Source organism: Drosophila gunungcola (assembly GCF_025200985.1).
Source record: "Drosophila gunungcola strain Sukarami chromosome 2L unlocalized genomic scaffold, Dgunungcola_SK_2 000007F, whole genome shotgun sequence".
In the NCBI taxonomy this organism is placed as follows: Eukaryota; Metazoa; Arthropoda; class Insecta; order Diptera; family Drosophilidae; genus Drosophila; species Drosophila gunungcola.
Window position 1 is genome coordinate 3,881,245 of NW_026453162.1, and position 21,201 is coordinate 3,902,445.

The window sequence follows — 21,201 nt, forward strand, 5'->3', positions numbered from 1 at the left end:
ATTCTTTGGTCAACTTTAGTCTCTTCTAATCATTGACCGTGGGAGCTGTTGTCGAATCCTTCTGTTATTTAATTTAAATCGAATTGCGAGTGTATGTTGTAACAAGTGAAAAAATTGTAGGATATCTGTGTCTTAACGAACTTATTTACAGTACATTTTGGAAGATTATTCTTAATCACATCAAAATGCCATATCATTGCACAATTTAAAAATACATTTTGTTTTCGAGTAAAAGTGAAAATTCCCCTTAATTTTGTTTTTCAAATCCTTATGGTACTGGAAATGCTGCAACTACAAAATCTATCCATGCACCTTACGACCAATTTCGTGAAAATGTTCTAACCTATACTTTTAATTAATCAAGTTACACAAATTAATTTTTTAAATCAATAGCCTAGTGAACAACGATGTAAGTATCAAGTAGGTGAACCGTTCCATAATACCTTGTTGTTCAATATATCTAAGCCGACGAGTTTTAAACATACCGTTCCGTTATTGTTATTTTAATTTGATACTTTTAAAGGTGTTCAGGTATTACGCATCTATAAACAGACAGATTTCTTAGTTTCTAGTTTTTTTTGGTGTTTAATAATTTAATTTTTATACATCAAACTTATATGTTTCCATAATCATTTACAAACCATTTTTTGTTATAATTACTAATTGCGTACCAGCACACTTGGAAATAGCCCATTATAAGTAAGTTGAAGTCTTGAGCAACAAGGCTAGGATTTGCCCAATCACAGAATTACATTTGTATCCCTAAATGTGTTTACTTTTATCGGCGAATATAAATCAAGTTCATTTGTACCCCGTGAAAAAAGGTATTCCTCTTCATTTCTGGTCAACCCCATGGCCAGCACATTATAGACCATCGACAGCACTTTTGTGGGATTTTATCAGATGAGTAAAGCAATAATTAGGGATTATACAATGAACAAGGTAAAATAGTAAACCTAACTAACCAACAGCTCTTTTGCCTTTGACTTCTGAATTCAGTTCACTACAAATCCCCATCAACGGAAGTGTATTAATGTTGTTCGGAATATTCTTTTGCTTATAGCCTCATAGCTGTTTGCCAGCGACTGGATTGTCCATGGTGGATTGTGATCAAAAAACCCATTATTCGCGGTCCAAAACTTAGCATGGGCTCGAAAAGTTCTTGCAGCAGAAGACATGTCCGCCTTCTGTGCGTTCTTATACTACTCGGTTTAGCCCTTCTGCTCGTTTGGGGCAACTTGCAGCGGGCTCAGAAGCTTGTCCAGACACCCAAATCCGATGGCCCGAAACCGCTGGGGTCGCCAGCTTTGCACGCAGAATTCCAGCTGGTGAATGTGGAGCCACCCAAGATCCCCAGGCGAGAGGACTCTCCCCGCACCAAGGACCTGCAGCTGTTGCTGAGGTGCCGGAACCGATCCCTCAAGCTCCGGAGACTGCAGCACGGGGAGTTCTGGCTGCTCCAGAACCTGGTGATTGGCCGAAGGAGTCGTCATGTGGGGTGCGCCGAGTCTGTAACGTACACCACAAACGGGGACTACACGTTCTTTGACAATCTTGAAACGGTGGCCTTACGGTAAGTGTACTGCAATTAAAGTTGGTTATCGCCGGGGACTGGTGTTGACAGGTTGTTGACATTAATTGGTGGCACTCACATTATCGATTATTGCTTGACTTTTATTACATTAGTTGGGATCTTGGTAAAACATAATTTTAAGGTATTATATAATGACTTCAATTTACTATACCATTTTATATTACTGGTCACCCCTCGGCCAGTAGGAAGGCCTAGTCGTTTGTACTGATCAAAGTGCTTCCACGTCCAAAGGGGAAAAAAAGGTTAAAGTTATTAATAAGCAAGGCAAGCCGAAGTTTATACACCATTGCAGCTATTTTCAATATTTAATATTCTTTAAAACATCTAAATTTCAATTTAAAAGCGTTTATGCTTCGATTATTACATTAAGGTCATGACGAATTTTACGTCAATTACTGTTGAAACTATATGAAATCGTTTTCCGATTTTAATAAAATTAAAACCGTAATTCTGAAATTGTAAACCATTACTATGTTCAAAAGAATTTAGAAAAAAAAATAGAAAAAATAGAGAATTTACATTTTCCCGATTTCGATTGATTCCACTGAAATTTTAATGAAATTTAAATTGTAATTCTGAAATATTAAACCAATAATATTAAAAATAATATAGTCGTCCAATCTTTCCGACTAGATTGGGTAGAAACGGACGGACAGACATAGGGCCAGACGGACATGAGTAGATCGACTGTCCTAGTGATGCTGATCAAGAATATATATACTTTATGGGGTCGTAAATGTCTACTTCACTGCGTAGTAAACTTCTGGCTGAAGGGTTGAAAATAGAGTCGAATATTTTTTTTCTGGTATCTTTCTGCCAGTATGCATTTTTTAAAGTGTTTTGTTATGCGTTGTGATAAGTGCTTTGTTAAGTGTTTTGTTAAGAGATTTGCTCAGAAACCAAGTGACACCGGGAGGTACAAGGCCACCCAACAACAGAACAACTTATTTTAGCAGTATGGTATAAAGTAAAGATCTAGCAGTTCTGTCAACCATGTGTGAGCCCTTCGGTAGGCAACAGATTTTGCCTCAATGTGGTACAAAGGACACCTATTTTACTACAGCTCCGTTTCTTGTTTTATACTGAATTAGAAAACAAAACTTTATTTGTGATAATTTCGCGTTTAATTTCCAGTTGGCGTGCTCCCGTGAGCTTCGCCATCCATGCGCCTGGATACGATCTGAATGCCACTCTGGATGCGATTCGGTACGTCCGAAACTGTCTGCCGGGCAGCGAGATCATCAAGGACTGGGTCACCTTCCACGTGTACTTCTCCCACCTGCACATGCCACCCTACGTGCCACTTGACGAGTCAGAGGTCCTGGGAGTGGCGTCCAGCTGCATCCAGGCCAATGGATCCCCTGTTCCGCCGCCCTACACCCTGGTCGCTCGCAGCGAGAGCTACAAGGCCAGGGCCAACCTCACCTACCCCATCAACGTGGGCAGGAACATAGCCAGGCAGGCGGCCAACACCCACTTCATCTTCGCCTGCGACATCGAGCTGTATCCCAGTCTGGGCTTTGTGGATCAGTTCCTGGACATGGTGGCCCGTAACCACAGTGTCCTGGCCCTGGACCCCCAGCAGCCGAGAAGGGTGTTTCCCCTGCCCGTCTTCGAGGTAGAGGCGGGAGTCCAAGTGCCCGCCGACAAGGCTGAGCTGCTGACCCTCTATCGCAACCAGCAGGCACAGGTGTTCCACTGGAACCTGTGTCGCACTTGCCACATGATTCCCAGGCAACAGGAGTGGCTCAATCAAACTTATAGCGGAGATCGGCTGCAGTTGTTCAGCAAAACCCTGCGGAAAAACAAGTTCCGGGCCTGGGAGCCATTCTACGTGAGCGACAACACGGAGCCACTGTTCGACGAGCGGGTTTCCTGGGAGGGAAGGTCGAACAAGCGCATACAGGTGGGTAGAAGTTTGGAGACTTGGAGGCTTCCACAGAGAATGCCAATATCTGTTTGCACTATTACCCCCTTGCCAGATGGTACTAAAACTTCAGTCTATAAATGCATCGTAGACAACGGAGACATTTCCGACCTTTCAATGTTTTTACGTTCCTGATTACTAAGAGAGTCGACCTTGCAGCTATAACATAAATACAATATTTTACAAGTCCACTTATTTCAAATTATATACGTATATCTTACAAAACAATGAAGCTGTGTTTCGATAGTTCCTTTTGCACAATCGCTGCTCGTTTTAATAAAATTAAAACCGTAATTTTTAAATAAGAAAACCATCCCTATATCTCGGAGTACATCTATTGTTCCGGTCTGTTCCAAGTAATATACACTGATCAAGAATATATAAGTAAGTTTCCAAGTTACTTAAAACGTAATTAGCAACTCTCCTCCCACAAAATCTTACTTGTCCTCAAAAGAAATCAGTAATAGGGAATACTACTTCGGTATTATTGGTTTACGTATGGGTGTAATGTCGGTTTTGATATTCAAATGTTATTTACATATAAAGGATTATTTTTATTTATTTATTTGTTCGTAGAAAAAAGGTTTAAAATATTAGGGGAGTTATAATAATGGCGCAGATTAATGTAAAAATGGCAATACGGCTTCAATTTTTAAGCTTAATAGTGTTCTCAATGCTTCTAGGGATACACTTTGAAAGCGCTCCAACCATGAATGAGTCCCTCAGATGGTGAAAAGTATTATTTGAAATAAAATTGTCACTAAACTTGTTAAGAAGTATTATGCCGTTGTCTATTTTTCTAATGTTTAGATGTGCTCCGAGCTACTCTAACCACACAGCAATTAATTTTCCTGAGTTAACTTAGAAAAATATTCTCTCAGGACTATAGTTTTCTCTTTGTAACCGATTAGTTGGTTTCTAATGAATGTTTTCATATTCAGATTTTCATAATTGATTTTTATTTATTCAGGAATTTTAACAATGTATATTATAGGTGTTTTATTGTGAAAGGCAGACACATCAACAAATTCAAGCATTTCTTCGATTGATATTGAGTTGATATACATTTTTACTGACTTCAGTTATTTCAGATTCGATTAAAAAAAAAGAGTATAACTTTAATCGTTTCCGATTGTACTGTATTTCCAGGCTGAACCTTATTTGTTGACCTTGTTTTTAGGGCTTTTGGAGCTAGTGTAAGTGTATAATGCAGAAGGTAATTGTTCTGTTTTATAAATAAGAGTGTAATTGAGGTAACTATTTTTCAGGAAGCTTATGATGTGTTCTCTTATTTGTATACCCTTGCAGAGGGTATTATAATTTCAGTCAGAAGTTTGCAAGGTAGTATATAAGTCGGAACGAGCCGGATCGGACGACTATAGCATATAGCTCCCATAGGAACAATCGGAAAAATAAAAACAAAAAAATTATAACTTTTCTGTTTTTTAATTTTTTTAAAGTTCTTCGACACATAGTAATGGTTAAATTACGGTTTAAATTTCATCAAAATCGGACAACTATATCATACAGCTCCCATAGAAATAGTAAAAATGTATAAAATAACCATCTAACAATTGAGCTGCAAATCACCATAGCTTCAATGTTTTTAAACATATACGCAAGTAAATCATAATTTTAATGTTTTCAAAAATGTTTAATTCTTGCAATAGCTGCAAGGGTATATGAACTTCGGCTTGCAAAATGTTGCTTTTATTCTTGTTGTTATTCTTATTTAGTACACAATTTAATAACTTAAGTTATATTTAGAACACTACACTTACATATACTATCGCTTAATTTCAGAACTATGCCATGTGCCTATTGGGCTACGAATACCACGTTTTAAGTCCGGCATTCCTAGTTCACAGTCCAGGGATCAAAAAATTCACCGAAAGTGATTCTTCTCGTCTCAAATTTGCGAAGGAGATGACAAAATTTATCAAGGACAAAATCGAACCCGAGTACCGTGTGCTGTTCGGACAAAACTCTGCCTGCAGGACGTGACATCCAGCTCATTCAGCCCAGAAAGGAGTATTATTTTACTTTTAGCTATTGTTAGTTCTCATAACATCTTAGTACAACATTGATGTCAAGTATAGCACATGAGTCAAACAATCATTCTACGTTTGCTCGCGATTGTGTGCCCCAAGAGGGCTTAAGGGGAACATTCAGGATTATGAAGCAGAAAAGTACAATTCCCTGAAGGATCACTTCAAGGACTCAAAAATAAATAGTTCAAGAGGCATAATAAGACTAAACATATAAATTAATGCTATTAGACATTGCTTTTTATTTTGTATGAATCTTTTTTTTATTTATTTGCATATAGAAACTCTGCGTCAGCCTTATTTGCATATGCCTTTGCAGAGGGTATTACGAGGTTTGTTCAAAAAGCTACGTGTATTCGATTTTTAATTGCTTTGTTGCGTTAAGTTTGTACCCATATCTCTTACTTTTGATGACAAGGTCGGCATATTTATCGATTTTTGATTGTTTAAAAAAATGGGTTACATATGTAACATAACATAACAACATTATAATTTTTGATCAAACCTCCTATAATTTAGATCAGAAGATTGCGACACAGTAATGGAGAAATCAATGAGAGAATACTACCATTTCTTTTAAAGTGTGACTCTTTCTTTTCGCGAATAATCTTCATTAATAGCGTTGCGTAACAAAACGTTCGATATAAGCTCTTGTCTCTGGAAAAAATCAGACGAGACTGCTTGAGGCGGTTTTTGTATGATGTCCTTATCGGTTATTTTGTCCTGCCACCATTTCGACTGTGGATTGTCCCACAATTTTTGTCCTGCTATGGGCATAACATAAATAATTATTGGTTGTTGTGGGATCGGATAGCTTGGTGCCATTTCTTTTTGAGGCATTCCATTTGTGTTGGGACTCAGGGGGTTGGTACCGTATATTCGCTGGTACCGTTCACTCCACACCAGAAACATAATTTGCACGAAAGCAATCAAGAGCAACGTATCATAGGCCACAAGCACTGAAAACAAAACTTTTTATCAACGATGTTGTTGAGCTATTCTGAATCTTACTTGCATAAAATGTCAGGCCGAGTGTTAGCAGGATTAAGGTGGCTAGGGGTAAGATATGTCTGGCTATCCGAAGGGATATAACAGCTAATACAACTACTTGGACTGTGTAAAAGAACTCCAACACCGCCAGGGGAATAACGTGGTACTTTTTGAGCTGCGGACAAGGAAAAAATATCAGTCAGTTAAAACAAGATCTCGTTACTCAGCTGTTAGTTTCAAAAAACAAATTCATGACAGCACCGCAAGCAGCGAAAGAGCTTAAGATAATCTCATTTAAAAAAAATATATATAGGTAGAGTTAAAGGTTTGATTTGGATCCAGCAGTATCAACACTTCAGACTGTATGCTCCTATTTGAACTTTTTATTAAAAGCTTTAGATTTTATCATTTATTTTACGTTGTACGTTTTAACATTTACTCTACATCGAAATGGCAGAGTTACAGCCCCTCAGTACCGCACTCACAACCCAACCTCCATAGCATGCCTTACCTTGTATGCTCCATGGGCTGCCAATATGCAAGTACCAATATGACAAATGCTGTAAAGTTGGAAAAACATCATCAGCTCTTTTGGATCTGTTAGTAAATTCAAAAAATTAAGAGGAAATCTGTTTCAATGAAGCATTTATTTTTAAATTTTTCGCGAAAAAAATTAGCTTAAGGAAGTTAAGTTCGGTATGCCGAAGTTTAAGTAGATTGAAGAGCTGCTGTTTTGGATATATAATTATAATTTTTAAAGGAGTTAAAATATACCGGAAATTGTAACACCATTTACGTAATCGGATAAATAAATAAAAAAAGGATAACTTTGCTGTTTTTTAATTTTTTACGTAACGGTTAAATGTATCAGAATTACGGCTTAAGTTTCATCAAAAATCGGACGACAATAAAATAAAGCTTCCATGGGGACAACAAAAATATAAAAAAAATATGTTCTTTTAAATGTAATTTTCTTTTTGTAATTTTTTTTTAAATTCATTTTGACTTATCAATAATTTGACAGTTCAGAATTACGCTTTTAATTTTATTAAAAGCGGAAAACGATATCATATAGCTGCCATAGGAACTGAAAATCATCTTAGCTGCAATGTTTTTAAAGATATACGCAATTAAATGATAACTTTAATTCTTTCAAGAATGTTTAATTTTTGCAATAGCTGCAGGGGCATATGAACTTCGGCTTGCCGAAGTTTGCTTTCTTTCTTGTTGATTTAAATTTCACCTTCATGGAAAAATTGTTTTTAAAAGTGCTTTTAAGTTTAAAAAAGAAAATTTATCGCTAAATATTTTTAAGGAATAACTAAAAAAAAGCTTTTTTATAAATTAGGAAAAATTATATGACTATACATTATAAAGTCAACACTAATGCAAAAACATGTCAAAGAAATAAGCAAATATTTTAAAAACAATGAAGTTATAATCATATTTATCGGTTTAATGGCACTGAGAACTTACTCGATAACTTTGAAGCTTTAAAGTTTTCCTAACAAACTAGGTTTTGTCAAAAAAAATAAATATTTTAAGCTAAAATAATATTGGCATACTTCGACTATATTTTAAAGAAAATCTTTTGATATCAAACAAAAACACATCTTAACGATGTAAAAATGTCGTGACGAATGCACTATCAACATACAACATTTGAGATATCAAATTTTGAATAAACATTCGAATAAATACACTATCTTATAAATAATACCCATTCCCAAGCGGTCCGAATGGAACCATTTTAAGAGTGTATATATTTAGTTTTCGTTCTCTAAAATTAGGGAAATCCCTAAACTACTGCGTCGGTGAATTTAGATCAGTTGTTTGCCAGCTTTTCAAACAATTTAAACTTTAAAAAATTTGTTGTCTATCCTTTTTCCTAAAACTCATTGTTACTGATTAATATGCCAGTCCCGCTGCACGCGGGATTGATTTTTGTTTTATTTTTCTTTGTGGCCATTTCGACAGTTTGAAGGTCATTCTCATCTATTAGTTTTAAAAAGTAAATAGCACTTATTGGCGGTTGAACACCCACATAGCATCTTATAATTTTTTATTTACTTTAAAGTAGCTAAATTCAGAAAATTGTTGGTAACTAGTTTGCTGTTTTTATTATAAACTTCCTGTTAAAAATGTTATTTCAATACCTTTAACTTGAAGATTGTTATGTTAGTTTGCATGTTAAATTTCAAAGTACAACGCAAAATGCGGACGGAGGAAATGAAGTAAAGGGTCGACCACAAAGTTAAAACTTGTCATGGCTGCATTCAACTCACATTGTTCCACCCAGGTAGCCGATTCCTTGATAATAGTGCTAGTCTTATAATGAGTTTCCAGTATGCGGAACAGCCCAAAGAGGAATGATGTTCCATCGCTGAATATTAGCCACATGATTAGGGTGCTTTTCAGCTGAACACGTATAAAAGTAGTTTGGCTTAGCTGCAATTGACTCAAATAATACGTTCAAAACTCACGGCAGCAGCGGTGCAAATGACCAGGACACCCAGTCGAACCGATGCACAAAATAAGTAGCTCTCCATGAGCACCATGTTGTCGCAGGACTATGTGGACTAACAGCCTTGGTTGCCGTCGACATTGTGTGGCTTGCTCTTTGAGACCTGGCCAACGAATGATAGATGATGGCCATTCGAGCCTGAATACGACGCTTTTGACCACGGACTCCATTACCGTATGGTACGCAGATTGGAATCTTGAACATGTTTTTTTCATTATCTGTGCGGTAATTAGAACGTTTTTGTTGTGCGTTGGTGGCTGACTCACCTCACTTTCTGCGGTTCAGTCGGTGCGCTCAGATAGTTCAGTTTTGATTTACGAGCAGACATTACGAGTAATACCAAGTTCAGTATGTTATTTATGGAATCCTACATGTGTTATTGCTCGGTGCGGCTCGGCTCGATTTTGGTCTCTGTTCTGACGATTGTAAGTGACTATAAATTGCCTTCTTACCAAGCTAAACTAACTCTTTCCCCTTCCAGATTCGATGCTTAGCTCACAGTTTGGTTCTTTTCACGATGGGCTTAAAAGTCTTCGAGCCATTAATCGATTTGTTTGAGCATGATTCGGAATACAAGGACAGGAAGTGGGTTAGAAAATACATCAGTTGGAGTGAAGACTGTAGGTGTCATGGGTTAATCAATTTGACTTTATGTAATGTACGTAATTTGTAGCTCCTGAGAGCTTCAATGCGGTTTTCCAGATTATATCTTTTTCTCACATAGCAGCTGCCATGTTGTGTATTTGGGGTTCCATCAAGGTAAGTCTAGCTTGCCCTTGCGATTTCTCACAGTAAGCGTATTTGATTCGCTTCAATTAGTTACAGAAATGGTTTGTTCTCCCTTTGGCCTTCTTCGAGTTCTTATACTTTATAAATATTACGGCTCTGCACATTGTTCTGATGATCATGCTGAAAAAACAAATAAACCTGGGCTTTCTTATAATTCTTACACTTATGGGGTGCTTTTATATACGTAAGTATTACTTTCATCTCAACTCTTTTACAATTATCTTTCGATTCAAAAACAGTTTTTGGTATCAAAAAATAATTAAAATTACTCCTTCAGTGCCAATTTAAATTTTAAGCAAGAAGCAACGTTATAGTCGAGTTCTTACACGTAAGATTATAGCGTTCCCTTGTGTTTTTCTTTTCCTTCTTTTTTATTTCCGTACATTCAATAATTAAATTTTAAATTACTAAAATTAATTAATTAAAAATAGTAAGGAATTGATTTACTTTATCGAGAAAAACTATTTGGTCGCTGCGAGAAATTGATGTTAGGATTTATAAGCTGTTACATTTGCGCTAATCCGGTTGATAATCTAGTCAAGTGAATTTGAAAATCAATGTTCGTCTCTTCCGGTCTAAGTTTGCTTAATCCACAACAAGCTTGATTGAGTTAGGTTTATGTTTTTTTTAACTGTTTATTATCGTACTTGATAGGACAGAATAGGCACTCATAAAACATTTAATTTAATTTATTTATTTACTATCCTAGTGCGTCAAGGTTAAGCTTATATTTATTGCACTAGTCAAAATGGGTTGAAAATGTTAAAATTTTTTTGATGGCTTAAGATCTGTCTTATTCTAACAAAATTGATAATATATTATATACATTTATTATTTAATATTTTGTATTAATCTTTCTGATATAACTACTTTTAATTCTGTTTATTTGTTCAATTTAATAATTTTGTTTTAGATACTTTTGATTTTAAGTATATTTTGTTTAATTTTAAATATTCCTTAATGTTACATTTTAACTGAGTTGCGCACCTAATAGTTTTTAAGTGGTAGGCTGTTCCAGAGGCGTACAGCATTTATAAAAAATTGTCTATTTGAACAAAGCGATTTAAGCCATGGCCATATAAAATTACGAGTCCTTGTGGTTGTTGCGGGGATGACCTTATTGAAGAGAGACGATGGTTGCTGAAAAGTTACAATATTATGGAAATAAATAAGAGTCCTATAATCTATCCATGTGGTCAAACATTGTCAAGTCGTTTCAGGTTATACATATGTACACATATCTGACTTTAGAATTTGAAGCTACTTTTAACTTGTGTAAGTCTCTAGTATCACAGTGTCCAAAAATCACAACCCTATAATAAAGTGTGGGGACTAGGATTACTTATTACATATAGCATCCTAATATGCTGTGGCAGATGGTCTTTTGAACCGAAAGCTGACGCAACAAGTCATAGGTACGTCCAAATGCTTTGGAAATGTGTTTACTCCAGCTCAAGGTATTGCTAAAAATGATACCTAGATTTGTATCATACTCCTCATATTTTATAGGCATGTTTTTAATTACCAGACTCTCTAAGCATCTGGTATCCAATGATTTCTTACTAATTACTATCCATTTTGATTTGATTTTTATACTTGAGCCGTTGTCTTTTAATTGCTAACGAGACACAGAACATTTTTACTCCTACTAACACAGACATTTACGTGATTAATCGTCTGCATATAAATGGACTTCAAAACCGGACAAGACACTATGCAATTCATTAATATAGAGGACCTATGACTCTCTAAAGCTTGACTTAGAACTCCCAGATACCACTTCTTGTCTGCTTGTCTGCCAGCAAGATATGAAGAAATAAAATGCACAGCAGTATCTGTAAAGTTGTACTGAATTTTAGCTTACTAATAAGAATGTAGAGGTTCACCGAGTCAAATGCTTTGCCATGGTTAAGGAGAGTTAAGAATGTTGCATGTTGAATGGGCCTGTAATCTTTATTAGGTTTAATAATTAGGATAACTTTAGCTTTCTTCAAAATTGAAGGAAAAACTGACGTTGTAAAGGATGTGCTAAAAATAGTTGTTATGTATGGAAGAATAAGCGGCAACAGAATTTTAAGTAATTTATGGCTAATATTGTCTAAACCTTCAGCATTCGATTTTATTTTAACGAAACACATTCATTGACTCACACAACGTAGTGGTCAATCATTTGTTCACATTTCCCTATTCCAAGGTTTTTCATATCCCTCCAAGTTTGTTTAGCATCGAGTTGGTTTTGTTTAGGTCTTAATACTATTCTTTTAAGCTGAACACATTTATTAAACATATTTTTCAAGTTATTGTTAAAGACATAGACATTCAACCGAAGGGCTTTGATAAATAGGAAACCAGTCAAAAGCATTGTATTCATCCTGAAGATCATTGTAGTCAATCTTTATAGTCCCTATAAGTAAACGATTTTTCGATAAAGTCCTGTAAAAAAAATTAGGTCATGTTTAGAAAATAACGTGGTCATACAATAAAACTTTTCTAATGTCACTACTAAAAATATGTCAAGAAGAGTATCACAGGAATTACTAAAATGCGTCGGAGTCGTCGTTAACAGAATTCAGTCCAATTGCTTCAAAAAACTATCCTAAAGCCGACTTTCGCTAAGAAGATTAATATTGAAGTCGCCAGCAATAACAATTTCCACGTAGGCAACTGATAACTCAGTTATAACGTCAAATAAAGGCTCATAGTCTATTAACCGATTTGGTCGGTATATACAGCCAATGAGTGCTTTGTTGTTTTGAAATTTGCTGACCACCTAACCGATTTGGTCGGTCTCAGCCAATGAGTGCTTTGTTGTTTTGAAATTTGCTGACCACCTCTAAGAATACATACTCTATTGCACTGTCTTCAGGTTGCTTACATTTGACTTAACATTTAATTTTACTATTAGGGGGAGTGAGATCCAATGAAAAGCAGAGCTGGTTGAACAGAGCTCTAAGGTTTTCTCCTTCCATCTACGGCACGCCATGCATACGGAGGTCACCCAAATTATTTGTCATGCTTTGTGCGACAAGTTTTGCCTCTACGCTACTCACTCTACCCACTCTCTCCTTCGTTGCACTCATGTCCGCAATCTCCCGCTCAAACAGCTGTTTTCGTTGTGCGCGGAGATCAGCTACTTCGCTCTCTAACTCAGCCTACCCTCTCTCCCGTCCGTTTTACCTCACCCTCGACCCCCTATTCCTTCCAAGTGCTCCGTAAGTCTGCTGAGGATGCGCGTCTCCGCCTCCCGCACAAGGGTGACCATTTTACTGGTGTGATGCGGACATCAAATCGGAGTGTTCCTGAAGGCGTACGGTGAGTAAGGCTATAAGCTGGGGCGAAGGTGACTCAGAGCTGCGCTCACTGGCAGTGCCAGTGTTGTGCGGTGTCCCTTGTTGGCCGACGAAGAAGAAGACATTATGAGGTTTTGTTTGTTGTTTTTTGACGTTCCCAATTCACTCCTTCCTCTGCTTATTTATCGTTTTCGAAGTGTTGTTGTTGTTACAAGCTGGCGGTTTTCCTTTGCCAATAAGAATTTAAGTTTTTTTTTAAAGAAAGCGGCCACAAGGGAAGTTTTTAATACTTCTCAACTAGGCGAAGTGTTGATATATCGAATGGCTTTAGTTAGTTGTTTTTAATATAATCTTTTACAATATTCTTTTAAACTTCCTTTCCGTTTTGTCTTTTCATAGTTTTTGTTGGCTACAATGCCATCACCTGTGTGGCCATGTTCCAAATCATAAGCCTGGTGAGGAGTCCCCGCTACCGCGATCTCTATGGTGAGGACCCATTCCATCCGCTGGTGATGAGGACCAGTCAACAGAAGGACTCTCAAAAGCCGCTCCAGGTGCTTCGTATGCACGACGTGGACGACACAGACATCGACGAGCAAAAACGCCTGAGCAGGATCGGATTGTGGCCACGCCGTCAGCCGCCAGTGGCTTCCGTCCTTTCCGAGCAGGCGCGGTATCCACAGCCCCAGCTGAAGTGGTGGCAGCAGCAGGCCCTGAGCACAGGCGATGCCAACCTGCAGGACACCTCTGTGTACCGCAACTGGCAGTCAAAGGAGCTCCTGAACGGAGTGGGCGGCGAGGTGCAACGCAAGAGTGACCTGAATCGACGCTATGCCGAAAACCAGATGCATCGATGGTACTGATTACATTCAAGAGGAGTGGTTGGTAGTTAGATTTTGAATGAATAAACACATTCTTTTATGCTTTCAAAGCTAACGCCTTTATAAATATGGAGAATGCTTGATAACTATAATAATAATTTTTTAATTTGTAAAATTTTAAATTGGGTTTTAGTTTTTAGGTTATAATCAATTTATTGTCATATATGAACAACTAATAAAAATAACGTATATCCTTTTTGAAAATAAACAAGATCTTTTATGATGTAGTGGTCGCAAATCTTCAATATATTACCCTTCGTTAACTGAAATCTAAAATGGTTTTTTAGCCTAGCACTCAGGACGACCAACTATTTCGCAAGCGAAAAAACTTTATTCTTCCCAGTGTGGACCAAGTCCTTAGAGTTCTCTGATTTGGTGTGCTTCGGTCTTATTGTCAATCAACTGGGATTGTTGACAAACAGACAAAAGTTCACATTAATGCCGCCAGCTTGCATATACTATTTAAACATTGTTAATATGTAAGTATTTTTTTTTAGCTATGTCTAAGGGCTTTTGAAACAAAAGTAGTATCAAAATGTATCGGGAACATATTGTCGTCAACATTTTACTATGGCAGTTTTCGTCCTCTTCAAGACCCGAAATATACTCAGCTCCGACCATACAATTTTAAAACCCAACATTTCACAACAAATATAGCAAAAAAAAATTGTAGATACATTTTTTGAAGGATTTTAAGATGCAGTCCCTTGCATTTTATTTTGGCATTGTTATATTATTTGTATGATTTGTATTCACAAATATGTAAGTTTATAATTAAATAATTTTTATTTATGTAATGACATTTTGGAAAATAATAAAAAGTTTTTAGCTTATGGTATCGTTTCTCTTCGCATTTGAACTCGACTGCTGCTGCGAGCAATGGGATTTAAAGTGAACTTTTAGAGCTAATTGTACAAATCAGGGATCAGCGGTTATTTGTCTTGAAAAATAAATTTATTTACAGTGGCCAAAAACTTTTACGGAATTATATTCAGTTTTAATAAGTGTGAATATATGTGCAAAATATTGCAGATATTCTAGTATAAAAATTTGAAAAATCGAAAACATTTTTTTCATGATTCGATATTCAAAAATATCTCCCTAAAAGGATTTTTCAAAATTAAAATTATTTTCAAAGTTATAACCGTTTTAGTGCCGTGGCATCTAGACCGGTTGAGCGAATGACTCTAACAATAAATACCTGAGTTTTATATAACTTTCTCTCCTTCTTTCTGTTATTACTCGTTATATTAAGAGAACTGCTGAAATCAACCGATATGAAGTAGAAGATGGCTGATTAAGATAATGAAAGTTATACGTAAGTTATGCTCGAAACTTAAAGTTAATCTTTAAACGCGCTTTTCTCGAAACTTATTTTTTGATGCGGTAGCCACAATATCTCAATTTCTGATCAGCCGATTTACTTGAAATTTGTCATGAATATGCTTTAAAAATGTTTAATTTTTTCATTTTTTGCACTTTATAAACCTTACTATGCCGCTGCCAAAATGGAAAAAAAAACCGATGCCCGCGCCGGAAAGGTGTCGGTAACCTAACCAGAGGGCTATGGTGAAATTTGGGGAAAGTTGACATATGCCAAACTTGAGGATCCGTTTAATGACAGATATTTTTGATCTTATGCCATAAAAAATTTATCTATAAACTTCAGTTTCCGTTCAATTATAAACTATTGATTATGATTATTTATAATAAGGTGATTACGAATAAGAATTCATTTATTTCTTAAGATAATGTCACTCCCCCTTCTTTCCTGTCGGGGCATGATTGTTGTTCCTAACAGCGATAACATAGCGGACGAACCAGCCTTCCGGCGGCGGGCACAAATTGTCGGGGGCATCGTATGCTGCTGGTGCTGGTGTGGATATCCCGTGAATGGTCCATCTTAGCCGCTGCTTTGCATATCGAGAACCCTATCCTCCCAAGTCCTATGTCGACGAACGACGGAAAAGTGGACGGTCTTTCGCATTGTTTTCGCTGTCGGTCGCCAGCGGTATCGGAAATCCGCTGGACGTCTGGACGTCCTGGACGGATGTCCGTTGTGCATCGGATGTCAGCCGTAGGAGCCGGGTTCACCTTTTTCGATTTGGTGCGTAGCTCCTGAGCATCCAAGTTGGCCTCTCCTGCCGTTCGAGGAGTGGTCGGACCTGGTGATGGAGGCTCTTGTATGTAAGGTCCATCCGAACGGACACCGGGTATATTGAATACGATCGACTTGAACTGGATTCGCAAAATGGACACATGTCCCTAGCATTTGCAGATCTGATGATCGACCGTATGGTTGTAAAGGTGCTCCGCGGAAAGATTTGCCCCAGATCCAGTATACATTGGGTGGCCTGCTCGAGGATTTCGCCTGGTCCAAGGCTGTTCATCGCCCGACTGGGACCTGTATTAGTGAGACACTTTCGGATGACGACCTCCTAAATAGTCCTGTGATTGGTCGAAATCGCTAGCGGTTTGCGAATCATCTTCTGCGTAGTAGGCTGACTGATGAGTTGAAATCGACCTTAAGCTTATAATAACAAAAGTACGGAAAATTGGGAAAAAATGGAAGTGGCCTTAACACAAATATTTTAGTTGCTTTTTATACCCTTGCAGAGGGTATTATAATTTCAGTCAGAAGTTTGCAACGCAGTGAAGGAGACGTTTCCGACCATATAAAGTATATATATTCTTGATCAGCATCACTAGTAGAGTCGATCTAGCCATGTCCGTCTGTCCGTCCGTCTGTCCGTCCGTTTATATGCAAACTAGTCTCTCAGTTTTTAAGCTATCTGCATGAAACTTTCCCAAAAGTTGTCTTTCTATTGCAGGTAGTATATAAGTCGGAGCGAGCCGGATCAGACGACTATAGCATATAGCTCCCATAGGAACAATCGGAAAAATAAATGAAAAAAAATTATAACTTTTCTGTTTTTTAAATTTCATCAAAATCGGACGACTATAGCATATAGCTCCCATAGGAACAATCATAAAAATAATTGAAAAAAAATTATAGCTTTTCTGTTTTTTAATTTTTTTTTTAGTTCTTCGAGATATAGTAATGGATAAATATTTCAGAATTACGGTTTAAATTTCATCAAAATCGGACGACTATAGCATATAGCTCCCATAGGAACAATCATAAAAGTAAATAAAAAAAAATTATAACTTTGGTGTTTTTAAATTTTTCTATAAGTTCTTCGACATATAGTAATGGATAAATATTTCAGAATTACGGTTAAAATTTCATCAAAATAGGACGACTATATCATATAGCTCCAAGAGAAATAATAAAATTATATAAAATAACTACCTAATAATGAGCTTCAAATCATCATTGCTTCAATGTTTTTAGACATATACGCAAGTAAATCATAATTTTAATGTTTTCAAAAATATTTAATTCTTGCAATAGCTGTAAGGGTATAAAAACTTCGGCTTGCCGAAGTTTGCTTCCTTTCTTGTTTAATTTTTTTTTAGTTCTTCGACTTATAGTAATGGTTAAATATTTCAGAATTATGGTTTAAATTTCATCAAAATCGGACGACTATATCATATAACTCCCATAGAAATAATCAATACTATATAAAATAACTATCTAATAATTGAGCTGCAAATCATCATATCTTGAATGTTTTTAAGCATGTACGCAAGTAAATCATAATTTTAATGTTTTCAAAAATATTTAGTTCTTGCAATAGCTGCAAGGGTATATGAACTTCGGCTTGCCGAAGTTTGCTTTCTTTCTTGTTTCTTCTAAAAATTAAAATAAGATTACGAAGGCGAATCAACTTACTTTTATCAAAAAGAAGCGTAGTCCTATGCTTTCTTTTAACGGAAAATCTCATTTTAGTTCTTATGTTCGACAATATGTAAAACAAGTTACTTGGATCCTTCTAAACGCAGTTATTCTTTCGAGAAGTGGACGTGACATGATATTTATATAATTATGTTGTTTTTACAAGGATTAATGCATACACAAGACAAAAATAGTTAGAATTTTACAACATGAAGATGTGCCTAAAAATTTAATATTCGATTTATTTAATTACATTCATTTAAACAAGAATTGAATAATCTACAACATAAAACAAATTTTAAGTTGAAACTAGTTGAACCTTTTTTTGATTTCTTTACTCAACTACAAGAACACCACGAGTATTTTAAGCAGTTGACAATAAAGAACACAGCACAAACCCCTTTTTTGTGATTCTATCAAAAATATTCCTCTAAATCTTCTTAAAATCGATTTTTTATGTATTAATAAAAGATATCTTGTTTTGTGATAAAGCTGCCACTTGCGCAAGCCACTTACAACAGCTGTTTTAATGGCCGATATCTTAAGAGTTTTAAAATTTCTGGTTCGTAACATTAAAGTCTGATTATATGTTAAGACAATGACTTCACAAAAGCTTAATATTACATTTATGCTTGACTTTTGCTCCTCCTTATATAAAGTTTTGTAAAATCTCTTCAAATCGAGTGTGGTCTATCACTGTCCTATATAGTTTTCGGCTCGAATTCATTTGTTCATGCTGAGCGAGAATAATACGCAGAATTTTGGACAAAAATGCAATTACAGCTATATTTTATCTATATGGTATAGATTAATTATATAATATTAAGGACTTTAAAAAAATGGGTTTGGGGGTGCTGCTCGCTCTTTGCTTGTTGTGTTGTCAATGCAGTTCGGCAGATGGCACCAGCTAAATCCCGATTGCTTTCTGGGGGAATTATTTATTTTGTAAATTATGATCTTTTTAATTATGATTAATGAGAGACAAAGTGTATAGTGATAACATTTCTTCTGCCAAGGTAGCTTCATAATAATCTGTCATAATAACTCTTTTGGAACCCTTACTCTACTTTACAATACGTAGTCACTAGTTTACAATTTTTAAATTTGTTAGCTGAGTAATGAATATCTAGTAGATGAAGAACTCGACTGTAGCGTTAAAAAGCTACAAAAAAGGAACATTTTCTGGACAATAGACAACAGACAAAAAAAAATAAGCCATTGTAGTTAGTGCAAAATGATTTCCATAATTAAACATGTCTGATCTAATCCAACGCTGCGCTGCATACATTAAAAATTCTCTGAGGAATATTGATTTTTGACCACTTTAAAATTGTTCTAACCCTAATGGGCTGGTAAACAGCGTAAATATTAAAAGCCCTATCTACTTATTCAATAAGTCATAAATTCTTTTTGATGCACTTTGCCGAACCAAAAAATTCAGAGACCCCTCAACAATAGCCTCAGCTCCCCACAAGGACCAAACTTTCTCAAGCTCAAGCTCTCATTGGCTTAGCTGTTTGGGCTTTTGGTGAGCGCTTTGCATAAATGGCACTACAGATTATGTAGCTGGCTGAGGGATACTTTGCATATCCTCGACCAGGAAGCGGGATGCTTCAATGCCCGGTTCGACTTACAAATGCTTTTCCCACTTTACATTCCCAGAAAAATGCACTGCGACCGGAAACGCGACAGAGTGGGTGGGCGAAAATGGCAGCGAATGAGCTAGAGAAAAGATTGGGGATGCTTGGCGGACCATTGTGTTGGGAAGATGACAAAAATCGAATACTTAACAATTGGTGACGCTTGCAATGGACCATGAGCTGTAGTGGAAAGGGCAAGGAATTCGGAGCTGGCATTCAACGATACTCCCAATTTCTCCCTCCTCCTTTTCTCTTTACTCCTCTGTTTCTCTGAATATCTGCCATCAGAAATCCCAACCACATGGACATATTTTGTCCTCGGGAGATTTCTGCGCTATGTGTTGACAGTTTTGTTGACTGCTGACTGTTTGCTGCTGCCTCTGATGCTTTTGGGATTGCATTTGCTGCCCCTAGTCGCCCAACTTTTTTTTATAATTTAATTAAAAGTTTACAAAAAAAATGTGATTTCGAAGTCAATCAGAGCTGGTTCTGTTAGTTTGCGGATAATGGAGGCTGGACCAAAAATTTAGCATGAAGAAATATTGCTTGCTTATGTTTCTGTTTTACTAAATTAAAATAAATTAAAATAAACCCAAAAAGGAAACTTCCACATGCCGCAGTTTATATAGCTATTAAAAAAACAAAATATTCTTGTAAACCACTATATAAAGATTTTTATGCGTATCTGTTTAAAAACAATGAAACTAATTAATGCCGATTTTCCGATCGCTAATATGGCAGCTTGTGATATTTTTAAAAATAAGGGGTAACACCACTTTTGTGGCTGGAAAAATTTACTAAATTGGATAGTGTTTTACTGAAGATTGAAAAAAGAATTGATTTTCTCTTTCTGGGGTTCATTAAGCATGTTATTAAGTATAAAAACAAATTTTTTTAAAATTAAATTCTGGATGGCGGCTATACTGCTACTGAATCGGTGTTTTTTTAGGACCTCAACGGGCGGGCACTTATATCTCGAAAAGTATAGCCCCTGAAACAATAAACCAAAAAGATTATTAATTCACATTGGCTGTATTAGTAAGAAGGGATTTTTTGTTAATTTAGTTGCAAAACTTGGAAAAAGAGAGAATTTTTGACAAAAAAAATCTGCGTTAAACGCTTATAGAAATTCAAGTTTTAGCTCAATCAACAAACGTGTTTTGTTTGTGAAAACGCAATTCAATCCAAAGTTTAGAATATTCATTCAAAAATCCATTGCTTGAATCTTTTCTAATATTTTTTTAGTTCAATCAACAAACGTGGTTTCGAGAAAGTGTTCCTCAAAATCTGATTTCTCAGATGGTAAGCCATCATCTCGGCCTACGTTCGTATAAATTTATGATATAGTATAGTTGGTAAGACAATATAAAACAAATAAAACAAGCAAAAATTAATTACTTAATGCGTAAATCAAACGTGATTACTGATGGATCAGTAATCAGTGATCATGTTGTTCTGCTGAATACGTCCATGGATGTTTTGGGCCCACCAGCGAAAAATTAAAAAATGTTTTTTATCGCTCTAAAAAAAGTATAAAATGTTCTGTGTATTAATAGTTTGAAGTCGCGAAAGTCTGTCGTGTCAACATGACAATTGTATCTAGTTATTCAGTTATAAAGCTGCATAGGCTTATTATTAAATTTTCAGGGGCCAATATTTATTTGGAAATTACTTAGTTAAGTAACGGGTATTTAATATTTCGTCACCACCTTGAAATAA

General features: G+C 36.1%; 3 protein-coding genes across 4 annotated transcripts; 2 read left to right on the plus strand and 1 right to left on the minus strand.

Moving 5' to 3' along the window:
* Positions 1–1,063: 1,063 nt before the first annotated feature.
* LOC128253145 (beta-1,4-glucuronyltransferase 1) lies at positions 1,064–5,752 on the plus strand. Its single transcript, XM_052981340.1, has 3 exons — positions 1,064–1,573; positions 2,729–3,500; positions 5,325–5,752. The coding sequence occupies exons 1-3, from the start codon at positions 1,146–1,148 to the stop codon at positions 5,523–5,525; spliced, it is 1,401 nt and encodes a 466-aa protein (XP_052837300.1). The 5' UTR covers positions 1,064–1,145; the 3' UTR covers positions 5,526–5,752.
* Positions 5,753–5,955: 203 nt separating this feature from the next.
* Positions 5,956–9,182, minus strand: LOC128253183 (uncharacterized). 2 transcript variants are annotated; one of them, XM_052981408.1, is made up of 5 exons: positions 9,043–9,182; positions 8,845–8,977; positions 7,071–7,156; positions 6,581–6,734; positions 5,956–6,528 (listed from the first exon to the last, which is right to left on the minus strand). In XM_052981408.1, the coding sequence occupies exons 1-5, from the start codon at positions 9,115–9,117 to the stop codon at positions 6,146–6,148; spliced, it is 831 nt and encodes a 276-aa protein (XP_052837368.1). In that variant the 5' UTR covers positions 9,118–9,182; the 3' UTR covers positions 5,956–6,145. The 2 variants fall into 2 exon arrangements, with proteins under 2 accessions (XP_052837368.1, XP_052837367.1); XM_052981407.1 differs by lacking the exon at positions 5,956–6,528 and having other exon boundaries at positions 6,654–6,734; positions 7,071–7,119.
* Positions 9,183–9,261: 79 nt separating this feature from the next.
* On the plus strand, positions 9,262–14,057 carry LOC128253161 (uncharacterized). The gene is made up of 5 exons (XM_052981374.1): positions 9,262–9,508; positions 9,565–9,703; positions 9,757–9,842; positions 9,903–10,056; positions 13,562–14,057. The coding sequence occupies exons 1-5, from the start codon at positions 9,434–9,436 to the stop codon at positions 14,023–14,025; spliced, it is 918 nt and encodes a 305-aa protein (XP_052837334.1). The 5' UTR covers positions 9,262–9,433; the 3' UTR covers positions 14,026–14,057.
* The last annotated feature ends 7,144 nt before the right edge of the window (positions 14,058–21,201 follow it).